Here is a 19,198-nt window from a genome sequence, read left to right on the forward strand (position 1 = left end):
ACTGCAGAGTCATCATTCCCCGTTCTGGCGCCTTCTGAGAGCCTATGGGAGCCTTAGAAAATGTCACGTTACAGCAGAGATCCTCTGTTTTCGATAAAGAGGCTATAGAAGGCCAAGAAATGGTCAGAGAGGGCCACTTCCTGTATAGAATCTTCTCATGTTTTGGCCTGCCATATGAGTTCTGTTATACTCACAGACACCATTCAAACAGTTTTAGAAAGTTTAGGGTATTTTCTATCCAAATCATACAATTATATGCATATTCTAGTTTCTGGGCAGGAGTAATAACCAGATTAAATCGGGTACGTTTTTTATCCGGCTGTGAAAATACTGCCCCCTATCCTAAACAGGTTAATGGCACCTGTTTGAACTTGTTATCAGTATAAAAGACACCTGTCCACAACCTCAAACAGTCACACTCCAAACTCCACTATGGCCAAGACCAAAGAGCTGTCAAAGGACACCAGAAACAAAATTGTAGACCTGCACCAGGCTGGGAAGACTGAATCTGCAATAGGTAAGCAGCTTGGTTTGAAGAAATCAACTGTGGGAGCAATTGTTAGGAAATGGAAGACATACAAGACCACTGATAATCTCCCTCGATCTGGGGCTCCACGCAAGATCTCACCCCGTGGGGTCAAAATGATCACAAGAACGGTGAGCAAAAATCCCAGAACCACATGTGGGGACCTAGTGAGTGACCTGCAGAGAGCTGGGACCAAAGTAACAAAGCCTACCATCAGTAACACAATACGCCGCCAGGAACTCAAATCCTGCAGTGCCAGACGTGTCCCCCTGCTTAAGCCAGTACATGTCCAGGCCCGTCTGAAGTTTGCTAGAGAGCATTTGGATGATCCAGAAGAGGATTGGGAGAAAGTCATATGGTCAGATGAAACCAAAATATAACTTTTTGGTAAAAACTCAACTCGTCGTGTTTGGAGGACAAAGAATGCTGAGTTGCATCCAAATAACACCATACCATACCTACTGTGAAGCATGGGGGTGGAAACATCATGCTTTGGGGCTGTTTTTCTGCAAAGGGACCAGGACGACTGATCCGTGTATAGGAAAGAATGAATGGGGCCATGTATCGTGAGATTTTGAGTGAAAACCTCCTTCCATCAGCAAGGGCATTGAAGATGAAACGTGGCTGGGTCTTTCAGCATGACAATGATCCCAAACACAATGCCCGAGCAACGAAGGAGATGCTTCGTAAGAAGAATTTCAAGGTCCTGGAGTGGACTAGCCAGTCTCCAGATCTCAAGCCCATAGAAAATCTTTGGAGGGAGTTGAAAGTACATGTTACCCAGCGACAGCCCCAAAACATCACTGCTCTAGAGGAGATCTGCATGGAGGAATGGGCCAAAATACCAGCAACAGTGTGTGAAAACCTTGTGAAGACTTACAGAAAACATTTGACCTGTGTCATTGCCAACAAAGGGTATATAACAAAGTATTGAGATAAACTTTTGTTATTCACCAAATACTTATTTTCCACCATAATTTGCAAATAAATTCATTAAAAATCCTACAATGTGATTTTCTGGATTTTTTTTTCTCATTTTGTCTGTAATAGTTGAAGTGTACCTATGATGAAAATGATCTCTCATCTTTTTAAGTGGGAGAACTTGCACAATTGGTGGCTGACTAAATACTTTTTTGCCCCACTGTATGTTTCCATATGGAGTTTGATGTATCAGTATGTATTATTTAGTCATTAAGGGTGGATTGATAAGGGATTTATGTGTTTAAATGTAATGATTAAGTAATTCCACCCTGAAACCTAACTATTAGTGATTTTTAGTTTATGTAGCATGTATATTGAACAATTAAAGTACTAAACGTAAGTCCCATAAGGTTTAGTAGAGACCTGTGAGGAAGAGAAATGTATGTGTGTATGTGTGTGCCTAAGAAAATACCGAGAACAATAGAGACTGTGTTTGGCTCGACCTGGCTAGAAACTCTGAGAAACTTATGATAGGACAGGGAGTACTTCTCAAGGTTCCTCTAATCTCGGGGGAATGGAATGGACAGCGCTGGGTAGTGATAAACAGTGGTGAGAACTCTGGGGAGGGATACATCCCACCTACTGTTCGTGTGGATGTATGTGCGTAGGATACCTACAGTTTGTGTGTATGTATGTGCGTAAGGAAGAAGCAAGTTATAAAATTAATGTCTCTGTATTATGGACTTCAGAACGTTCTCTGAATAAACTGTACGAACCTTTGCATAAGCTGAGTCTTTGACTAATTATTATTAACCAGTGTCTTACAAACCTTGGGGATTGGTCAAAGCTTATTGATTGTTAGTTATCATTTGGATTGAAAATTCTCATGACAATAGTCTACACTTGACAAGCAGTTACCTTATTCCACCACTTGGGACTGTTTAGTATGTACCATGGTCATGGGGCTGAACACTCTCAAATTAACATTTATATTGATAAATCTCACACTTTGCGTGGAAATGGTTTACCGACAGATTAGCGCCTATGTATGATTAATAACTGAGGTAATGAATAATAATAATAATAATAACAGTAATAATAATCATTATTTTGATTAAAAAATAATCTCAAAGTGCATAAAATAAACTAGAAAGTAAAGTTTAACAAACAACACATTAGTATGTTTGGGGGTTTGAACCAGAAATCTATTTTAGAACACAACAGGACAGAAACAAAACTATGATGAGACGGGAGAAATATTCAAACTAAATGAAACCATAGCTGGTTTGTTGTTACTGATGGCCACCATGGATCACTTCCTCATTTACCCTAGCCGCACCCTCCATGGATCACTTCCTCATTTACCCCAGCCACACCCCCATGGATCACTTCTTAATTTACCCATTACCCAAACAGACTCTTACCCTGCCCCCCACCGCCCAACAGACTCTTACCCTGCCCCACCACCCAACATACTCTTACCCTGCCCCACCACCCAAAAGACTCTTACACTGCCCCCACCACCCAACATACTCTTACCCTGCCCCACCACCCAACAGACTCTTACCCTGCCCCACCACCCAACATACTCTTACCCTGCCCCACCACCCAAAATACTCTTACACTGCCCCCACCACCCAACATACTCTTACCCTGCCCCACCACCCAACAGACTCTTACCCTGCCCCCACCACCAAAAATACTCTTACCCTGCCCCCACCACCCAACAGACTCTTACCCTGCCCCCACAACCAAAACTACTCTTACCTTGCCCCCACCACCCAATATACTCCTACCATGCCCCATCACCCAACAGACTCTTACCCTGCCCCCCCCACCAAAAATACTCTTACCCTGCCCCCACCACCAAAAATACTCTTACCCTGCCCCACCAACTACCAGACTCTTACTCTGCCCCCCCACCACCCAACATACTCTTACCCTGCCCCCACCATCCAACAGACTCTAACTCTGCCCCCCCACCATCCAACAGACTCTTACCCTGCCCTCACTACACAACGGACTATTACCCTGTCCCCACCACTCAATGGACTCTTATCCTGCACCCACCACCCACCACCCAACAGACTCTTACCCTGCCCCCCCTACCATCCAACAGACGGTTACTCTGCCCTCACCACCCAACTGACTCTTACCCTGCCTGCACCACCAAGAATACTCTTACCTTGCCCCCACCACCCAACAGACTCTTACTCTGCCCCCCCACCACCCAACAGACTCTTACCATGCCCCCACACCATCCAACAGACTCTTACCCTGCCCCCACACCATCCAACAGACTTTTACCCTGCCCCCACAACCCAACAGACTCTAACCCTGCCCCCACCACCCAACAAACTCTTACCCTGCCCCCCCACCATCCAACAGACTCTTACCCTGCCCCCACCACCCAACGGACTCTTACCCTGTCCCCACCACTCAACGGACTCTTACCCTGCACCCACTACCCAACAGACTCTTACCCTGCCCCCCAACCATCCAACAGACGGTTACTCTGCCCCTCACCACCCAACTGACTCTTACCCTGCCCCCACCACACAACATACTCTTACCCTGCCCCACTACCCAACAGACTCTTACTCTGCCCCCCACCACCCAATAGACTCTTACCCTGCCCCCACCACCCAACATACTCTTACCCTGCACCAACACCCACCAGACTCTTTCCCTGCCCCCACCAACCCAACAGACTTTTACCCTGCCCCCCCACCACCCAACAGACTCTTACCCTGCTCCCCCACCACCCAAGAGACTCTTACCCTGCCCCCACAACCCAACAGACTCTTACCCTGCCCCCACCACCCAACGGACTCTTACCCTGCCCCACCACCCAACAGACTCTTACCCTGCCCCCACCACCCAACGGACTCTTACCCTGCCCCAACCACCCAACAGACTCTTACCCTGCCCCCACCACCAAAAATACTCTTACCCTGCCCCCACCACCAAAAATACTCTTACCCTGCCCCCACCACCAAAAAAAACTCTTACCCTGCCCCCACCACCCAACAGACTCTTACCCTGCCCCCACCACCCAACAGACTCTTACCCTGCCCCCCACCACCCAACGGACTAGTTGCGGCACCATTGAGATATAATAAGAGACCCTTTCCTGTACTACTTCCTTATAAATGGACTTCCTGCTTCAACACAGTGGGCAGATTCAACACCTATTGGTTTATTTGTTGATATTTATGTTATGTAAAGTCTTCCTACACTTAATACCAGTATTCAGCCTATAAGTTAAGATTCTAACTAGTAAAAGTGCTGTTACATTTTTTTCTTTCCTGATTTGCTTTAATTAGGTGATGTTTTGCAGTGTAACCAGGAGAGGGCAGTGTGACACAACAACCAGGTTTGGCAGAAGGACTCAAGACCAGTGGTTCACAACCTGTGGTCCCTGGGGGTGGTGCAGCTTGTCCACTATTATTTTTAGATTGTAGTATTTTATTATTCAAAAATAATAACAGTTAGGAGTATTAATGGTATTATAAGCAATTTTACATTCCTTTTCATAATGCAAATAGTTTGATAATAATAGACCATTACAGGCCTTGTTACATTCACATGTATTGACAGAATTTGAACGGCAATATATTTGATGTGGAAAAATATCAGCGACTCCGTGAATGGTGGTCCTCAAGAGCTTTTAACAGTGATTTGATGGTCTCCAGAATGGAAAAGGTTGGGAACTGCTGAGCTAGACAGTCACATCTGTGTGGTAACATGATAGGATGGGTAACCAATGATATACAATGATTCTGCAGCTCCAAAACAGACTGATTAGAATGTATAGTATATGACGTTACATTGAACACATCACAGACAGACAGACAGACAAAGACACACAATAAAAATACATTCCTTTAAATATACATGTATTTGACAGGGATTCTGCACATCAATCAACATTTCTGTAAATGTGCCAGATTTAACCAGCTAGCTAGTTTTCAACTGTAGTCCCTGGGCAGGTAGATAAACATAAAACATTTAAATTAAACATTACATAAAAAAAACGTTCAAAAACATTGAGTAAAACATTGTGTATAGATGATTGTCCTTCAGCCACTCCCAAGTCATTGGTAAAGAGGTGACAGGTGATACAGCTCCTTATATGTCCTTCAACCACTCTCAAGTCATTGGTAAAGGAGTGACAGGTTACACAGCTCCTTATATGTCCTTCAGACACTCTCAAGTCATTGGTAAAGGAGTGACAGGTTACACAGCTCTTATATGTCCTTCAGACACTCTCAAGTCATTGGTAAAGGAGTGACAGGTTACACAGCTCCTTATATGTCCTTCAGACACTCAAGTCATTGGTAAAGGAGTGACAGGTTACACAGCTCCTTATATGTCCTTCAGACACTCTCAAGTCATTGGTAAATGAGTGACAGGTTACACAGCTCCTTATATGTCCTTCAATGGTCAATGTGTTCCAGACGTGAGGCTCTCACTGAGAAAACTGCTGATAGACTGAGGTGGTTGTGTTGATATTCAGTCCCTCTCATGAACCTCTAACAGGAAAGCTGCTGATAGACTGAGGTGGTTGTGTTGATATTCAGTCTCTCTCATGAACCTCTAACAGGAAAGCTGCTGATAGACTGAGGTGGTTGTGTTGATATTCAGTCTCTCTCATGAACCTCTTACCGGCCAACACTGTACAATATATTCATCAAATACATCTATGTTGAATGTGTGTAGGACTGACTGACCCTCCTGCTAGATAGTGGTCCAGCTAGGAACCTAGTGGAGGACTGACTGACCCTCCTGCTAGATAGTGGTCCAGCTAGGAACCTAGTGGAGGACTGACTGACCCTCCTGCTAGATAGGGGTCCAGCTAGGTACCTAGTGGAGGACTGACTGACCCTCTTGCTAGAAGATCCACACTTCCAGGAGGCTGCAGAAGGAGAGAGGCTGTGTGGTTGGACCATCAGTAAGTTTATTGCTATTATAGTGGTCATGTTTGATTGACATTTTCTGTACATTTTTGGGAGCCTGAATTAAAGCAACAGACAGCTAGAACATGTTGAACCATCCTGCCTGTCTATTCTGCCTGGTCTCCCCACACCCAGGGGTTAAAGCAACAGACAGCAAGACCATGTTGAACCATCCTGCCTGTCTATTCTGCCTGGTCTCCCCACACCCAGGGGTTGACTACAACTGTTGATCTGAAGCAGTGAACAAAGACAGGGGTCCAGCTCCCCAAGAAGGTTGATCATCCTGGAACTAGACTCAGTTCCTTTTCTCAACACCATGTCGATGATGTCACGTGCCTTCTCTGCCCTCTCAGCTATCCCCTTTAGTGAGTCCATTTCCTCACTTCCTTCAGACAGAGTGAGTTGTAATCCCATAAAGAATCTAAGGAAGGTCTTTGGTCAAGATGTCAACATGGTGGTGTGTATCTTTGACTAGCCTGACTATCAGCCTCCCCATCTGTATAGGACAAAAGATCATTCCAGTTCATTCCCTTAATTGCGTTTTCAAAATCATGTCGTGGAAATTCTTTCACACAGAGACACTCGAAGTCAATCTGAAATGAATCATTGTTTATTGTCAGCGAGCTGGAGAGGTTCAAAACAATCAGGATCTCTCCCTGGTCAGACCCAACTCAATGTACCATAGAACACATGTCAATCAGGATCTCTCCCTGGTCAGACCCAGCAGTTGTCTTATATAAGGCTATCCACAGACAAGTTATATTTGCATGATATAGCATAATTAATGAATCATTACCGTTTTGTTCCATTCATGTGACCGACCAGTACTGGTTCATAACATTTAACAGACCAATACTGGTTCATAGCATTTAACAGACCAATACTGGTTCATAACATTTAACAGACCAACACCTCACCAGGCTTCTTCTCTCTAAGCTGAGACCTTGAAACTGAGATCTCCTTCTCAAAATAACGTCTGGGCTTACTGCCAAATTATAGCTACTGATAGTGAGGATTTGTACAGTCAGCCACTTGATGAACACACAAATGAGTTTATAGAACAGCACATGAATAAAACACAGACATTTGTTAAAAGAATAGCACAAACATAAACATTTCCCTTACAATCATTTAAGTGTCTTTGTCCACAGACTAGGAGACAGGCCTCAGCATCTTCAGATTAGGTGAAGAAGTGTCTTTGTCCACAGACTAGGAGACAGGCCTCAGCATCTTCAGATTAGGTGAATAAGTGTCTGTCCACAGACTAGGAGACAGGCCTCAACATCTTCAGATTAGGTGAAGAAGTGTCTTTGTCCACAGACTAGGAGACAGGCCTCAGCATCTTCAGATTATGTGCTATAAGACAGAGGATGGAGGAGAAGGGAAGAGAGAGATCAGAAAGTATGGAGAAGAATGAGGAGTGAGATACACCTGAGATAATGATGTGATGATGGTCCTATGATACACCTGAGATAATGATGTGATGATGGTCCTATGATACACCTGAGATAATGATGTGATGATGGTCCTATGATACACCTGAGATAATGATGTGATGATGGTCCTATGATACCCCTGAGATAATGATGTGATGATGGTCCTATGATACCCCTGAGATAATGATGTGATGATGGTCCTATGATACACCTGAGATAATGATGTGATGATGGTCCTATGATACACCTGAGATAATGATGTGATGATGGTCCTATGATACACCTGAGATAATGATGTGATGATGGTCCTATGATACACCTGAGATAATGATGTGATGATGGTCCTATGATAGAACTATGATAAGAGACATTTATTACAGGCAGCAACACAAAAACATGCTTCCATTCTGAAAAAGACTTTCTCTTTGATCTGGGTAGCTATGTTTTTATTTGACCTATATTTAATCATTCCACATATTCAAGGGAGGGAGAAAAGAAAACGGTCTTACCTAGATTCACTCAAGTACTTAACAAGATGGTGTTCATGTTCAATGAGAGCTTTGAGACAAGCTCCCGTCACTTCTGGTCCTTTAGGGAGGACTGATCTCAGTAGTTCTCTCATTCGGTCCTGTTCAGTTGTTTCAGCTTTTATTCTGGAGTACTCTTCATCACCAATCATGCTCTTCGACCGCAGAACATCTGCTATTGGCTTTGCGTTTTTGACTCCCTGAATGAGTATAGCCCTGTGATTCTGAAGAAACTCCTCAGCAGGAATCCCAATGAGTATTAATGCTGAAGGGGGGATCAATTAAATGAATATGTCTTTAGGGTGAACAGCAGCTGTTTCTACATCATGCAGTCTCTCCAGTTATCATTCCCCTGATAGTCATTTATTGAATAGAGCTGACTCCAGGGTTGTGGTCAATTCCAATTGAAGTCAGTCAATAAAAAATAAATAAAATTACTATTTGGTTTATTGAGAAGTCATTGAAAGTAGTTGCCCTTTTCTGGTTATTGAATTGGAATTTCAGTTCACTTCCTGAATTGACTGATTCATTTGGAATTGACACCTACCCTGGCTGACACGATTGTCTATTCTACATAACATACAGAGCCTTGCAAAAGTATTCATACCCCTTGGATTTCTCTATTGTGTTACATAGTGGGATTAAAATGGATTTAATTGTAATGTTTTGTCATCAATCTACTGAACATACTCTGTAATGTCAGAGTGGACATGTTCCCCATACATACAATATCTGGAAATATTGCATTTCAAGCACAGATTCAACTATATACAAAGACCAGGGTAACAATAACAAAATCAGACATTTAATAATTATGCTGTGGATTACATATTAAACCACCCAGACACATCAAAGATAGTCGTCCTTCTGAACTGAGTTGCAGGACAGGAAGGAAACTGCTCAGGGACGTCACCATCAGGACACTGGTGAATTTAAAACAGTTCCAGAGTTCAACGTCTGTGATGGGAGAAAACTGAGGATGGATCAACAACATTGTAGTGACTCCATAATAACGACTTAAATGACAGAGTGAAAAGAAGAATACAAATATACAGAATACAAATATTCCAAAACATGCATCTTATATGCAACAAGGTACTAAAGTAATACTGTAAAAAACATCTACAAAGGAAGACACTTTTTGGCCTAAATGCAAAGCCTCATGTTTGGGGCAAATCCAACACATCACTGAGTAACTGCCTCCTTATTTTCCAGCATGGTGGTGGCTGCATCATGGTATGGGAATGCTTGACATCAGCAAATACTGGGGAGTTTTTCAGGATAAAAAGAAAACAGGATGGAGCTATGAACAGGCAAAATCCCAGAGGAAAACCTGCTTCAGTCTGCTTTACACCAGATACTGGGAGAGGAATTCACCTTTCAACAGAACAATAACCTAGGTATTTAATTTCTATCAATCTAAAAATACAAAATATATATTGTGTCTCAGTGTCTTCGTAAACCTGCTCCAGAGCGCTCAAGACCTCAGACTGGGGCCAAGGTTCACCTTCCAACAGGACAATGACCCGAAGCACACAGTCAAGACAACACAGGAGTGGCTTCGGGACAAGTCTCTGAATGTCCATGAGAGGCCCAGCCAGAGCCCGGACTTGAACCCGATCAAACATCTCTGGAGAGACCTGAAAATAGCTTTGCAGCAACGCTCCCCATCCAACCTGACAGAGCTTTAGAGGATCTGCAGAGAAGAATGGGAGAAACTCCCCAAATACAGGTGTGCAAAGCTTGTAGCGTCATACCCAAGATAATTCAAGGCTGTAATCGCTGCCAAAGGTGCTTCAACAAAGTACTGAGTAAAGGGTCTGAATAATTATGTAAATGTGATATTTCAGTTTTTTATACATTTGCAAAAATGTCTAAACCTGTTTTTGCTTTGTCAATATGGGGTATTCTGTGTAAATTGATGAGGGAAAAACAATTGAATCCATTTTAGAAGAAGGCTGTAATGTAAGAAAATGTGGAAAAGTCAAGGGGTCTGAATACTTTCCTAATGCACAGTAAACTCTCATGTTTACTTACTTGTTGAATGGGTGTCAGAGATGTATTCATCTGAAAGATAAACAACATGAGGTTATATCACTATAAATAGCATCTGGTACAAAAGTACAAAGTGATGATTGACATGTGCTCCTACCTCGTAATACAATTTCTTTCCATACTGTCCTCTCATCATCACTGAATAACTCCATCTCAATGTCAATCCCTGTCATTTTCACAACCGCTCTGAAAAAGCTTGGTGTGGTGTCTCTATGTATGAGCTGAATCCTCTGGAGGGAGGGAGGGAGAGAGAGAGAGAGGGGGGGAAGAGATCTTTGAGAAAAATTGCTTTAAACATGTTTCCCATGCTAATAAAGCCATTTGAATTGAATTGAGAGCGAGCGAGAGAGATCAATGCATAGAACTGTGATTTAAATGTCAGATTCACGTTCTTAGTCTACTGAAACTGTACCGGTGGATTGATGGAGGTAGAACAGGGAATGTTCAGTCTGAAGGAACTATTCAGTTTGAAGGACTGCTCTGGTCTTGAGATGAGAATCCTTGAAGACCCTTGAAACTTTGATTCCTGTTGTTCCACAGCCTGTGAAACGAGGCATGGAATACACAGCCAGTCAATGTATAGTCTAATTCAAAGATTATTCAGAAAACTAGCAACACACTTATCTTCATTTAATGAGTGTCAACATAAACTGCACCACTGGTTAGTTAAGGTCACCTCTATAATAATGGAACCTCACCTGCATTTGGCCGGGGTTACTGGGGAACAGGTATAGGCGTGGAATTAGTGTTTCCTTTTTCACTGTCAGATAGAGCATCAGCTCACAGTGGACATCTACGTTCCAAGACAGTAATCTCAGTATCAGAGAGATTACTGAGAACTTGGGATGGAGAATCTTAGCATGGAATCTGGTGACCTCATGCACTTCCTCTAAAGACACTCCATGTTCCTCTACATGAAGAATCTTCATCTCATTCCTCAGGGAAGGGTTGGTCCCTGAACAACACAATAAAAAGGAGACAGAAAGACAAATATTGTGTTATTCATCCAACTAAAACACAAAGAATATGCAGTACCAGATCACAGTAAACTCAAACTCCCAGAATAGTTCATTCATTCATGAAGTGAAACTCAGTTACATGGAAATGTCTTTCTGAATACTATTTCTATATGGTTTTACCTAAACAGACACAGTGTGGCAGATGAACTTCCTCCAGTTCACCTAACTCCATAGTGATGTCCAGCAATGGACCACCTTGTGTGTACTGCATGTCTTTCAGAAGGTGACTGTAGGGTTCCCAGTTCCTGAAGTGATACTTCAGAATGACATCTCTCTCACACAGCCAGCGGAGCCCAGACACTGTGCACTCATAACTCCCTTTGGGTGTCCTGTGCCTGAGGGCAACAACAAGATATGGTAGAGAGGGTCAATGGTCAAATGGAGATGTTGGATTAGAAGACTACTCCCAAAGGTAATGGGGAAATACTCTAGCAAGTGGAATGAAATGTTAAAAGTAGTTATTTTACCTGAACATTGTCACTCCCTGGACAGTGGAAGTCAAGGGTTCAATCTGAAGCCAGTGTGTGGAGTCCTGAACAAGGACAAGCATGTCAGTAATACATATGGGGCCTGTTTCCTGGACACAGATTGAGTCTAGTGCTGGACTAAAAAGCATGCTCAATGGAAGTTTCAATAGAAAGTTCTTTAAGGTCCAAGACTAGACTTAATCTGTGTCTGGGAAACTGGCCCATTAACGAAAGTAACTAATCAAATGTATTTATTCAACGTTACATGGAATGCTGGGGATTTATCAATGAAACTGTCTAATGACAAAATATGACAACAGCTAAAATCCTGCATGACTACAAGCAGAACACAGGACTGTCTATATCCCAGTATGAATGGTTGGTCAGTACACACCTGGCTTTGAGACTGTGTTTATATTACTAAAGCAGAACACAGGACTGTCTATATCCCAGTAAGAATGGTTGGTCAGTACACCCCTGGCTTTGAGAATGTGCCTGACTCCTGCAGGTATGTAAAAGTAACAATTGACATTATGACTTACCTCAACATGGTCACAAGTCTTACAGCTCTGAGGAATCCCTGAAGTCAAAAGTAGTTGTTACTTAAAATGGACAATCTCATGGAATAATGAATTAATAATTATTCATTAGACTTTTAATAAAAATGAATATATAAGTGAGCAACAGTCTCAGAATGTACACTCATTAGCATACCATAATCTGACATTAGTGTTATATTAATTAATGTTTGTGGAATGAGGAAACAACATCGTTCTGGTCCATGTTTTGTAGATGTTGGGGTCTGATTTCTGGTAGATCCTATGATGAGAGCTTAAAGATAGAGTCAGCTAAATGATTTTGTACGAGCAGCACCACAGATATTGTGATGAGCAAGATGCCTGACTTCTCTCTCACACAGTCACACACAGTATCTGCCCATGTGCAAGGGTTCTCTTCACTCTCTTACAGAGTGGTAGTCACGGGACCAAAACAGCGGAGACGTTTAGCCTTGCGCTACAATGCTCTTAGTTGTTATTGAAATTGACCCACAATGCTGTTTACTTTGTGCATCTACGTCATATCGCTGACTCTACCTTTAAGCTTGTTTTGACCAAATAGAAAACAATTATCAGTTAACTCACATTTCTCAGGTCCAGGCTTGATCCAACTCTCTCCACCATGGTATCTGGTGTTCTCAGGTCCAGGCTTGATCCAACTCTTTCCACCATGGTCTCTGGTGTTCTCAGGTCCAGGCTTGATCCAACTCTCTCCACCATGGTCTCTGGTGTTCTCAGGTCCAGGCTTGATACAACTCTCTCCACCATGGTCTCTGGTGTTCTCAGGTCCAGGCTTGATACAACTCTCTCCACCATGGTATCTGGTGTTCTCAGGTCCAGGCTTGATCCAACTCTCTCCACCATGGTCTCTGGTGTTCTCAGGTCCAGGCTTGATCCAACTCTCTCCACCATGGTCTCTGGTGTTCTCAGGTCCAGGCTTGATACAACTCTCTCCACCATGGTCTCTGGTGTTCTCAGGTCCAGGCTTGATACAACTCTCTCCACCATGGTCTCTGATGTCCTCAGGTCCAGGCTTGATACAACTCTCTCCACCATGGTCTCTGGTGTTCTCAGGTCCAGGCTTGATACAACTCTCTCCACCATGGTCTCTGATGTCCTCAGGTCCAGGCTTGATCCAACTCTCTCCACCATGGTCTCTGGTGTTCTCAGGTCCAGGCTTGATACAACTCTCTCCACCATGGTCTCTGGTGTTCTCAGGTCCAGGCTTAATACAACTCTCTCCACCATGGTCTCTGGTGTTGGTAAAGCAGAAGGATAGACTGTGATTAAACTAAATACAACTTATAAAGGCTTTATATAGCATGCATACAGTCTTCATAAGACATACAACAAGTTTATAAGGGGTGAGAGAACAACTCCCTATGTAGGGCGCATTGCCTAAATGTGACATAACCCACTATGTCAACTTTCATATAGGCAATACCAACAGGTGACATTGCATATCTTGAGGAAAGCCCTTAGAGGTGTGAAGTCACCAGGTATCATGAGTTACATACCCCCAGGTAGTGATTAGAGAGAGAATGACATTACAGAGAGGCTGTTCTATTTAATAGGTTCTGATGCCCTCTAGTGGTTAGAGAGAGAATGACATTACAGAGAGGCTGTTCTATTTACCAGGTTCTGATGCCCTCTAGTGGTTAGAGAGAGAATGACATTACAGAGAGGCTGTTCTATTTACCAGGTTCTGATGCCCTCTAGTGGTTAGAGAGAGAATGACATTACATAGAGGCTGTTCTATTTAACAGGTTCTGATGCCCTCTAGTGGTTAGAGAGAGAATGACATTACAGAGAGGCTGTTCTATTTAACAGGTTCTGATGCCCTCTAGTGGTTAGGGAGAGAATGACATTACAGAGAGGATGTTCTATTTAACAGGTTCTGATGCCCTTTAGTGGTTAGAGAGAGAATGACTTTACAGTGAGGTTGTTCTATTTTAACAGGTTCTGATGCCCTCTAGTGGTTCGAGAGAGAATTACATTACAGAGAGGAGAGATAACTGGACATCGGTACATCCAACAGAACACATTAAAACACACCACTACGACTAATCTGTCTATAGGTCCAACAGAACACATTAAAACACACCACTACTACTAATCTAACTGTCTGTAGGTCCAACAGAACACATTAAAACACACCACTACTACTAATCTAACTGTCTGTAGGTCCAACAAAACACATTAAAACACACCACTACTACTAATCTAACTGTCTGTAGGTCCAACAGAACACATTAAAACACACCACTACCACTAATCTAACTGTCTGTAGGTCCAACAGAACACATTAAAACACACCACTACTACTAATCTAACTGTCTGTAGGTCCAACAGAACACATTAAAACACACCACTACTACTAATCTAACTGTCTGTAGGTCCAACAGAACACATTAAAACACACCACTACCACTAATCTAACTGTCTGTAGGTCCAACAGAACACATTAAAACACACCACTACTACTAATCTAACTGTCTGTAGGTCCAACAGAACACATTAAAACACACCACTACTACTAATCTAACTGTCTGTAGGTCCAACAGAACACATTAAAACACACCACTACTACTAATCTAACTGTCTGTAGGTCCAACAGAACACATTAAAACACACCACTACTACTAATCTAACTGTCTGTAGGTCCAACAGAACACATTAAAACACACCACTACTACTAATCTAACTGTCTGTAGGTCCAACAGAACACATTAAAACACACCACTACTACTAATCTAACTATCTGTAGGTCCAACAGAACACATTAAAACACACCACTACTACTAATCTAACTATCTGTAGGTCCTACAGAACACATTAAAACACACCACTACTACTAATCTAACTATCTGTAGGTCCTACAGAACACATTAAAACACACCACTACTACTAATCTAACTGTCTGTAGGTCCAACAGAACACATTAAAACACACCACTACAACTAATGTAATTGTAGGAATGATTCCAGAGGAAAACAAATGATAAAATATTGCTATGACTCACCTCTGAATGTCTTGGCCATCTATCTGACACTGGGTCACTGAGGAGGAGTAAAACCTAAACCCAAACCCAGGATAGAGGGGTTCAGTGAATGTGGTGTGTTCTGTGTAAAGGTGTGTCAGTGTACCAGAGGAGGACACACTATAGAAGGACAAAGTACCAGCTGGCCAGTCCAGATACACTCCAACTCTCTTAGAAACAGGACCAGAGATGGATCTCCAGACTCTAGCATGGAAAAAGACTTTCAATTCATAACCTCTTTCATAGCAGAATAAACTCAAGGACTTCTTATTGGCTCCAATCCTACAGTCATCCTCCTTTCCCTTTCTCTTCAGTCCTCTACACCACACCAATGACAGCCTCGGTACCATCCCTCTCAACCTCCCAGTAATAACGAGATCCAGATAAGCCTTCTCTGCAGAGAACTTGGGGATGATAGTCAAATCTGTCTGGATGGTCTTCATAATGCTGCTTCTCTTCCACCCATGTCACCTTCCTGTTCCCCTCAGACAGTATCAGGTTTGGGTTTACTGTATTTGGGTCCAGGGTGAGATGACAGGCATCTGTAGACAAAAGGAGAGTTTAATCAAACCACATCTTCATATAAAATGTTGTTTTGTAGGAACAGAACAAGTATTGATTAGTTACTATGTTACTATAGTTCTGAATATGTAGTTAATTAGGATTGAAGAGACTTACACTTCCTCAGCCCTGATTTCAGCCTGCACTCTCCACCATGATCCACACTGTAGGAGAAACAGGTTATTGACTGACAAAGACCTAATAAAGCAGTCAACATTTAAACCATATTGTTGTGTTCTGGTGCACTATCCAAGTTCATTACTAGAGACATACAGGTATTATATCCTACCTACTGCATACAGAACGGAGTACAATTCATTACTAGAGACATACAGGTATTCTATCCTACCTACTGCATACAGAACGGAGTACAATTCATTACTAGAGACATACAGGTATTCTATCCTACCTACTGCATACAGAACAGAGTACAATTCATTACTAGAGACATACAGGTATTCTATCCTACCTACTGCATACAGAACAGAGTACAATTCCACCAGGATATCAGAGATGCAGAAGAAGAGTATTCATGTGGTGATGATGTATGCTGTGTTGGAGTGCTCAGCCTGCTGAGTAAACTTCCCCTTAATTCTACCATCATGTCCTCATGTTACTGACCCTACTACACTACATATGACACAACCACTGCTCACACTATTAGGACATCTATTCTGACTTACTTCAGCTTCATCAGTTTATATGTGGGATCCACCAGAGCAGCTGAAAGCAGTCCTCCTGCAGAGTCTCCTGGGTGATTGTAGCTCAGGTCAAGCTCTTTCAGGTGGGAGGGGTTGGACCTCAGAGCTGAAGACAGAGCAGCACAGCCCTCCTCTGTGCCCAGACAGCCAGACAGCCTACAGAGAGACACACAACAGCTGTCTAGGTTGGTGTACTGGTGTCAATCATCTTGTAGGACACCCATACATTTGTCCATGACACAAACATTGTCATGAAACATCAGATTTTCAGAGTATTTGTTTTACTAAGCTCAGTTCAGTACAGACCTGACTGAAACAGCTGTACTTACCCCAGTGTGTGTAGTTTACAGTCTGGATCCTCCAGTCCAGCAGACAGCAGTGTAACTCAGCTCAGTAAAGACCTGACTGAAACAGCTGTACTTACCCCAGTGTGTGTAGTTTACAGTCTGGATCCTCCAGTCCAGCAGACAGCAGTGTAACTCCTGAGTCCTGCAGGTCATTGTCTCTCAGCTCCAGTTGTTTCAGTTGTGAGTTGGGTGAACTCAGGACTGAGGCCAGATGTGAACAGCAACCCTCTGTCAGACCACACTGACCTAGACTAGAGGGCAGAAGAGCACATGGTTAACACATGTTTAAAACATCCACATAATAACTCATACTGAAGATATTTAACTCACACTAGTGTCTGTATGTTGCAGAGTGGACTGGTTAGTCCAACACAGAGCAGCTCCACTCCTCTGTCTCCCAGGTCATTGTTGCTGAGGTCTAGTTCTCTCAGGGGGGAGTTTGGTGTCTGCAAGAGCTGAGGTCAGAGTCTCACAGGATTCATATGTCAGTTTACAGCGATCCAGGCTAGAGAGAGTAGATAATCTGTTATATATACAAATCCTTCATTATAATGATACTGTAAACATCAACTCAATAACATAACTTACAGTGCTCTTTTGCAGGTTTTCTCTACCGGCAGCAACCTCTGATAACCTTCCTTTGTTGTGTTGTATATCTTCAGGTCAAACTCCTCCAGCACCTCCTCTGACATCAGTAACAGGTAGGCCAGGGCTGAACATTGGTCAGGTTTTAGTCTTGATTCTGAAAGAGTTCCTGATCGCATGGAGGTCTGCATGTCTTCACCTAGAGAGTTGGCACCAAGTTCATTCAGACAGTGGAACAAGTTGATGATCCTTTCTGGTGAAGATTCCCTTTTGATCTTGTCTGAAAGGTACCTGACTGTTCTCTCAACTGTTTCCTCATTGGTCTGTGTTGTACTTCCTGTCTATGTCAGAAGGCCTCGTAACAGATTCTGATTGGACTCCAGTGAGAGACCCAGAAGGAAGCGGAGGAACAGGTCCAGGTGTCCATTCTCACTCTTCAAGGCCTGGTCCACTGCTCTCCTGTGTAAGTCAGACAACTGGATTGACTCCTTCTCTTCATCACTAGTGGGGGAGAAAACATTTTCCTTCTTGTCCAGACATGATTCTAAAGCATGCACTGCTGCTAGAAACTCCTGAATGCTCAGATGCAGAAAGCTGTAGACCTTGTCTTGGTACAGCCCAGATTCTTCTTTAAAGATCTCTCTACACAATGCTGAGTACTCTGATGCCTCTGTGACATCAAGGCCACACTCTCTCAGGTCCTCCTCATAGAAGATCAGGTTGCCCTTCTGCAGCTGTTGGAAAGCCAGCTTTCCCAGTTTCAGGATCATCTCTTTGTCTGACTGAGACAGTTCCTTTGGGTTTGTCTCTGTTGCTTTGTTGTACTTCTTATTCTTCACAATGATTTGGATGAGAATGAAGTGTGAGTACATCTGGGTCAGAGTTTTGGGGACTTCATCCTTCTCTGCCTCTTTCAGTATCATCTCAAGGACAGTGGCTGATATCCAACAGAAGACTGGCATGTGGCACATGATGTGGAGGCTCCTTGATGTCTTCATGTGTTTGATGATTTCATTGGCCAGATTCTGATCTGGGATTATCTTCCTGAAATACTCCTCCTTCTGTGGATCATTGAACCCTCGTACCTCTGTCAGCTGGTCAATACACTCAGGAGGGATCTGATTGGCTGCTGCAGGCCTTGAAGTTATCCAGAGGAGAGCAGAGGGAAGCAGATTCCCCTCGATGAGGTTTGTCAGCAGCACATCCACTGAGGTTGGCTGTGTGACATCACAGCACTTCTCATTGTTTTTGAAGTCTAGAGGAAGTCGACACTCATCCAGACCATCAAAAATGAAAACAGTTTTGGTTTCACCATCTTCAATGCTGTCAATCTCTTTCAGCTCTGGGAAGTAGTGGGAAAGAATTTGCATCAGATTGTATTGGTCCTTTTTCAGGTTCAAAATACGGAAAGGAAGAGGAAACATGAAATGAACGTCCTGGTTTGCTTTTCCCTCTGCCCAGTCAAGGATGAACTTCTGCACAGAGACTGTTTTTCCAA

General features: G+C 43.0%; 1 protein-coding gene and 1 pseudogene across 1 annotated transcript; both read right to left on the reverse strand.

Annotated features, from left to right (window-relative positions):
* Window positions 1-7,478: 7,478 nt before the first annotated feature.
* On the reverse strand, window positions 7,479-12,130 carry LOC123735925 (NACHT, LRR and PYD domains-containing protein 1 homolog). The gene is made up of 8 exons (XM_045713091.1): window positions 11,910-12,130; window positions 11,563-11,777; window positions 11,122-11,378; window positions 10,836-10,964; window positions 10,521-10,653; window positions 10,406-10,435; window positions 8,351-8,633; window positions 7,479-7,761 (listed from the first exon to the last, which is right to left on the reverse strand). The coding sequence occupies exons 1-8, from the start codon at window positions 12,056-12,058 to the stop codon at window positions 7,755-7,757; spliced, it is 1,203 nt and encodes a 400-aa protein (XP_045569047.1). The 5' UTR covers window positions 12,059-12,130; the 3' UTR covers window positions 7,479-7,754.
* Window positions 12,131-13,655: 1,525 nt separating this feature from the next.
* LOC123735927 (protein NLRC3-like) lies at window positions 13,656-18,623 on the reverse strand (annotated as a pseudogene).
* Between the last annotated feature and the right edge of the window lie 575 nt (window positions 18,624-19,198).

Source organism: Salmo salar, unplaced genomic scaffold (assembly GCF_905237065.1).
Source record: "Salmo salar unplaced genomic scaffold, Ssal_v3.1, whole genome shotgun sequence".
NCBI classification, from domain to species: domain Eukaryota; kingdom Metazoa; phylum Chordata; class Actinopteri; order Salmoniformes; family Salmonidae; genus Salmo; species Salmo salar.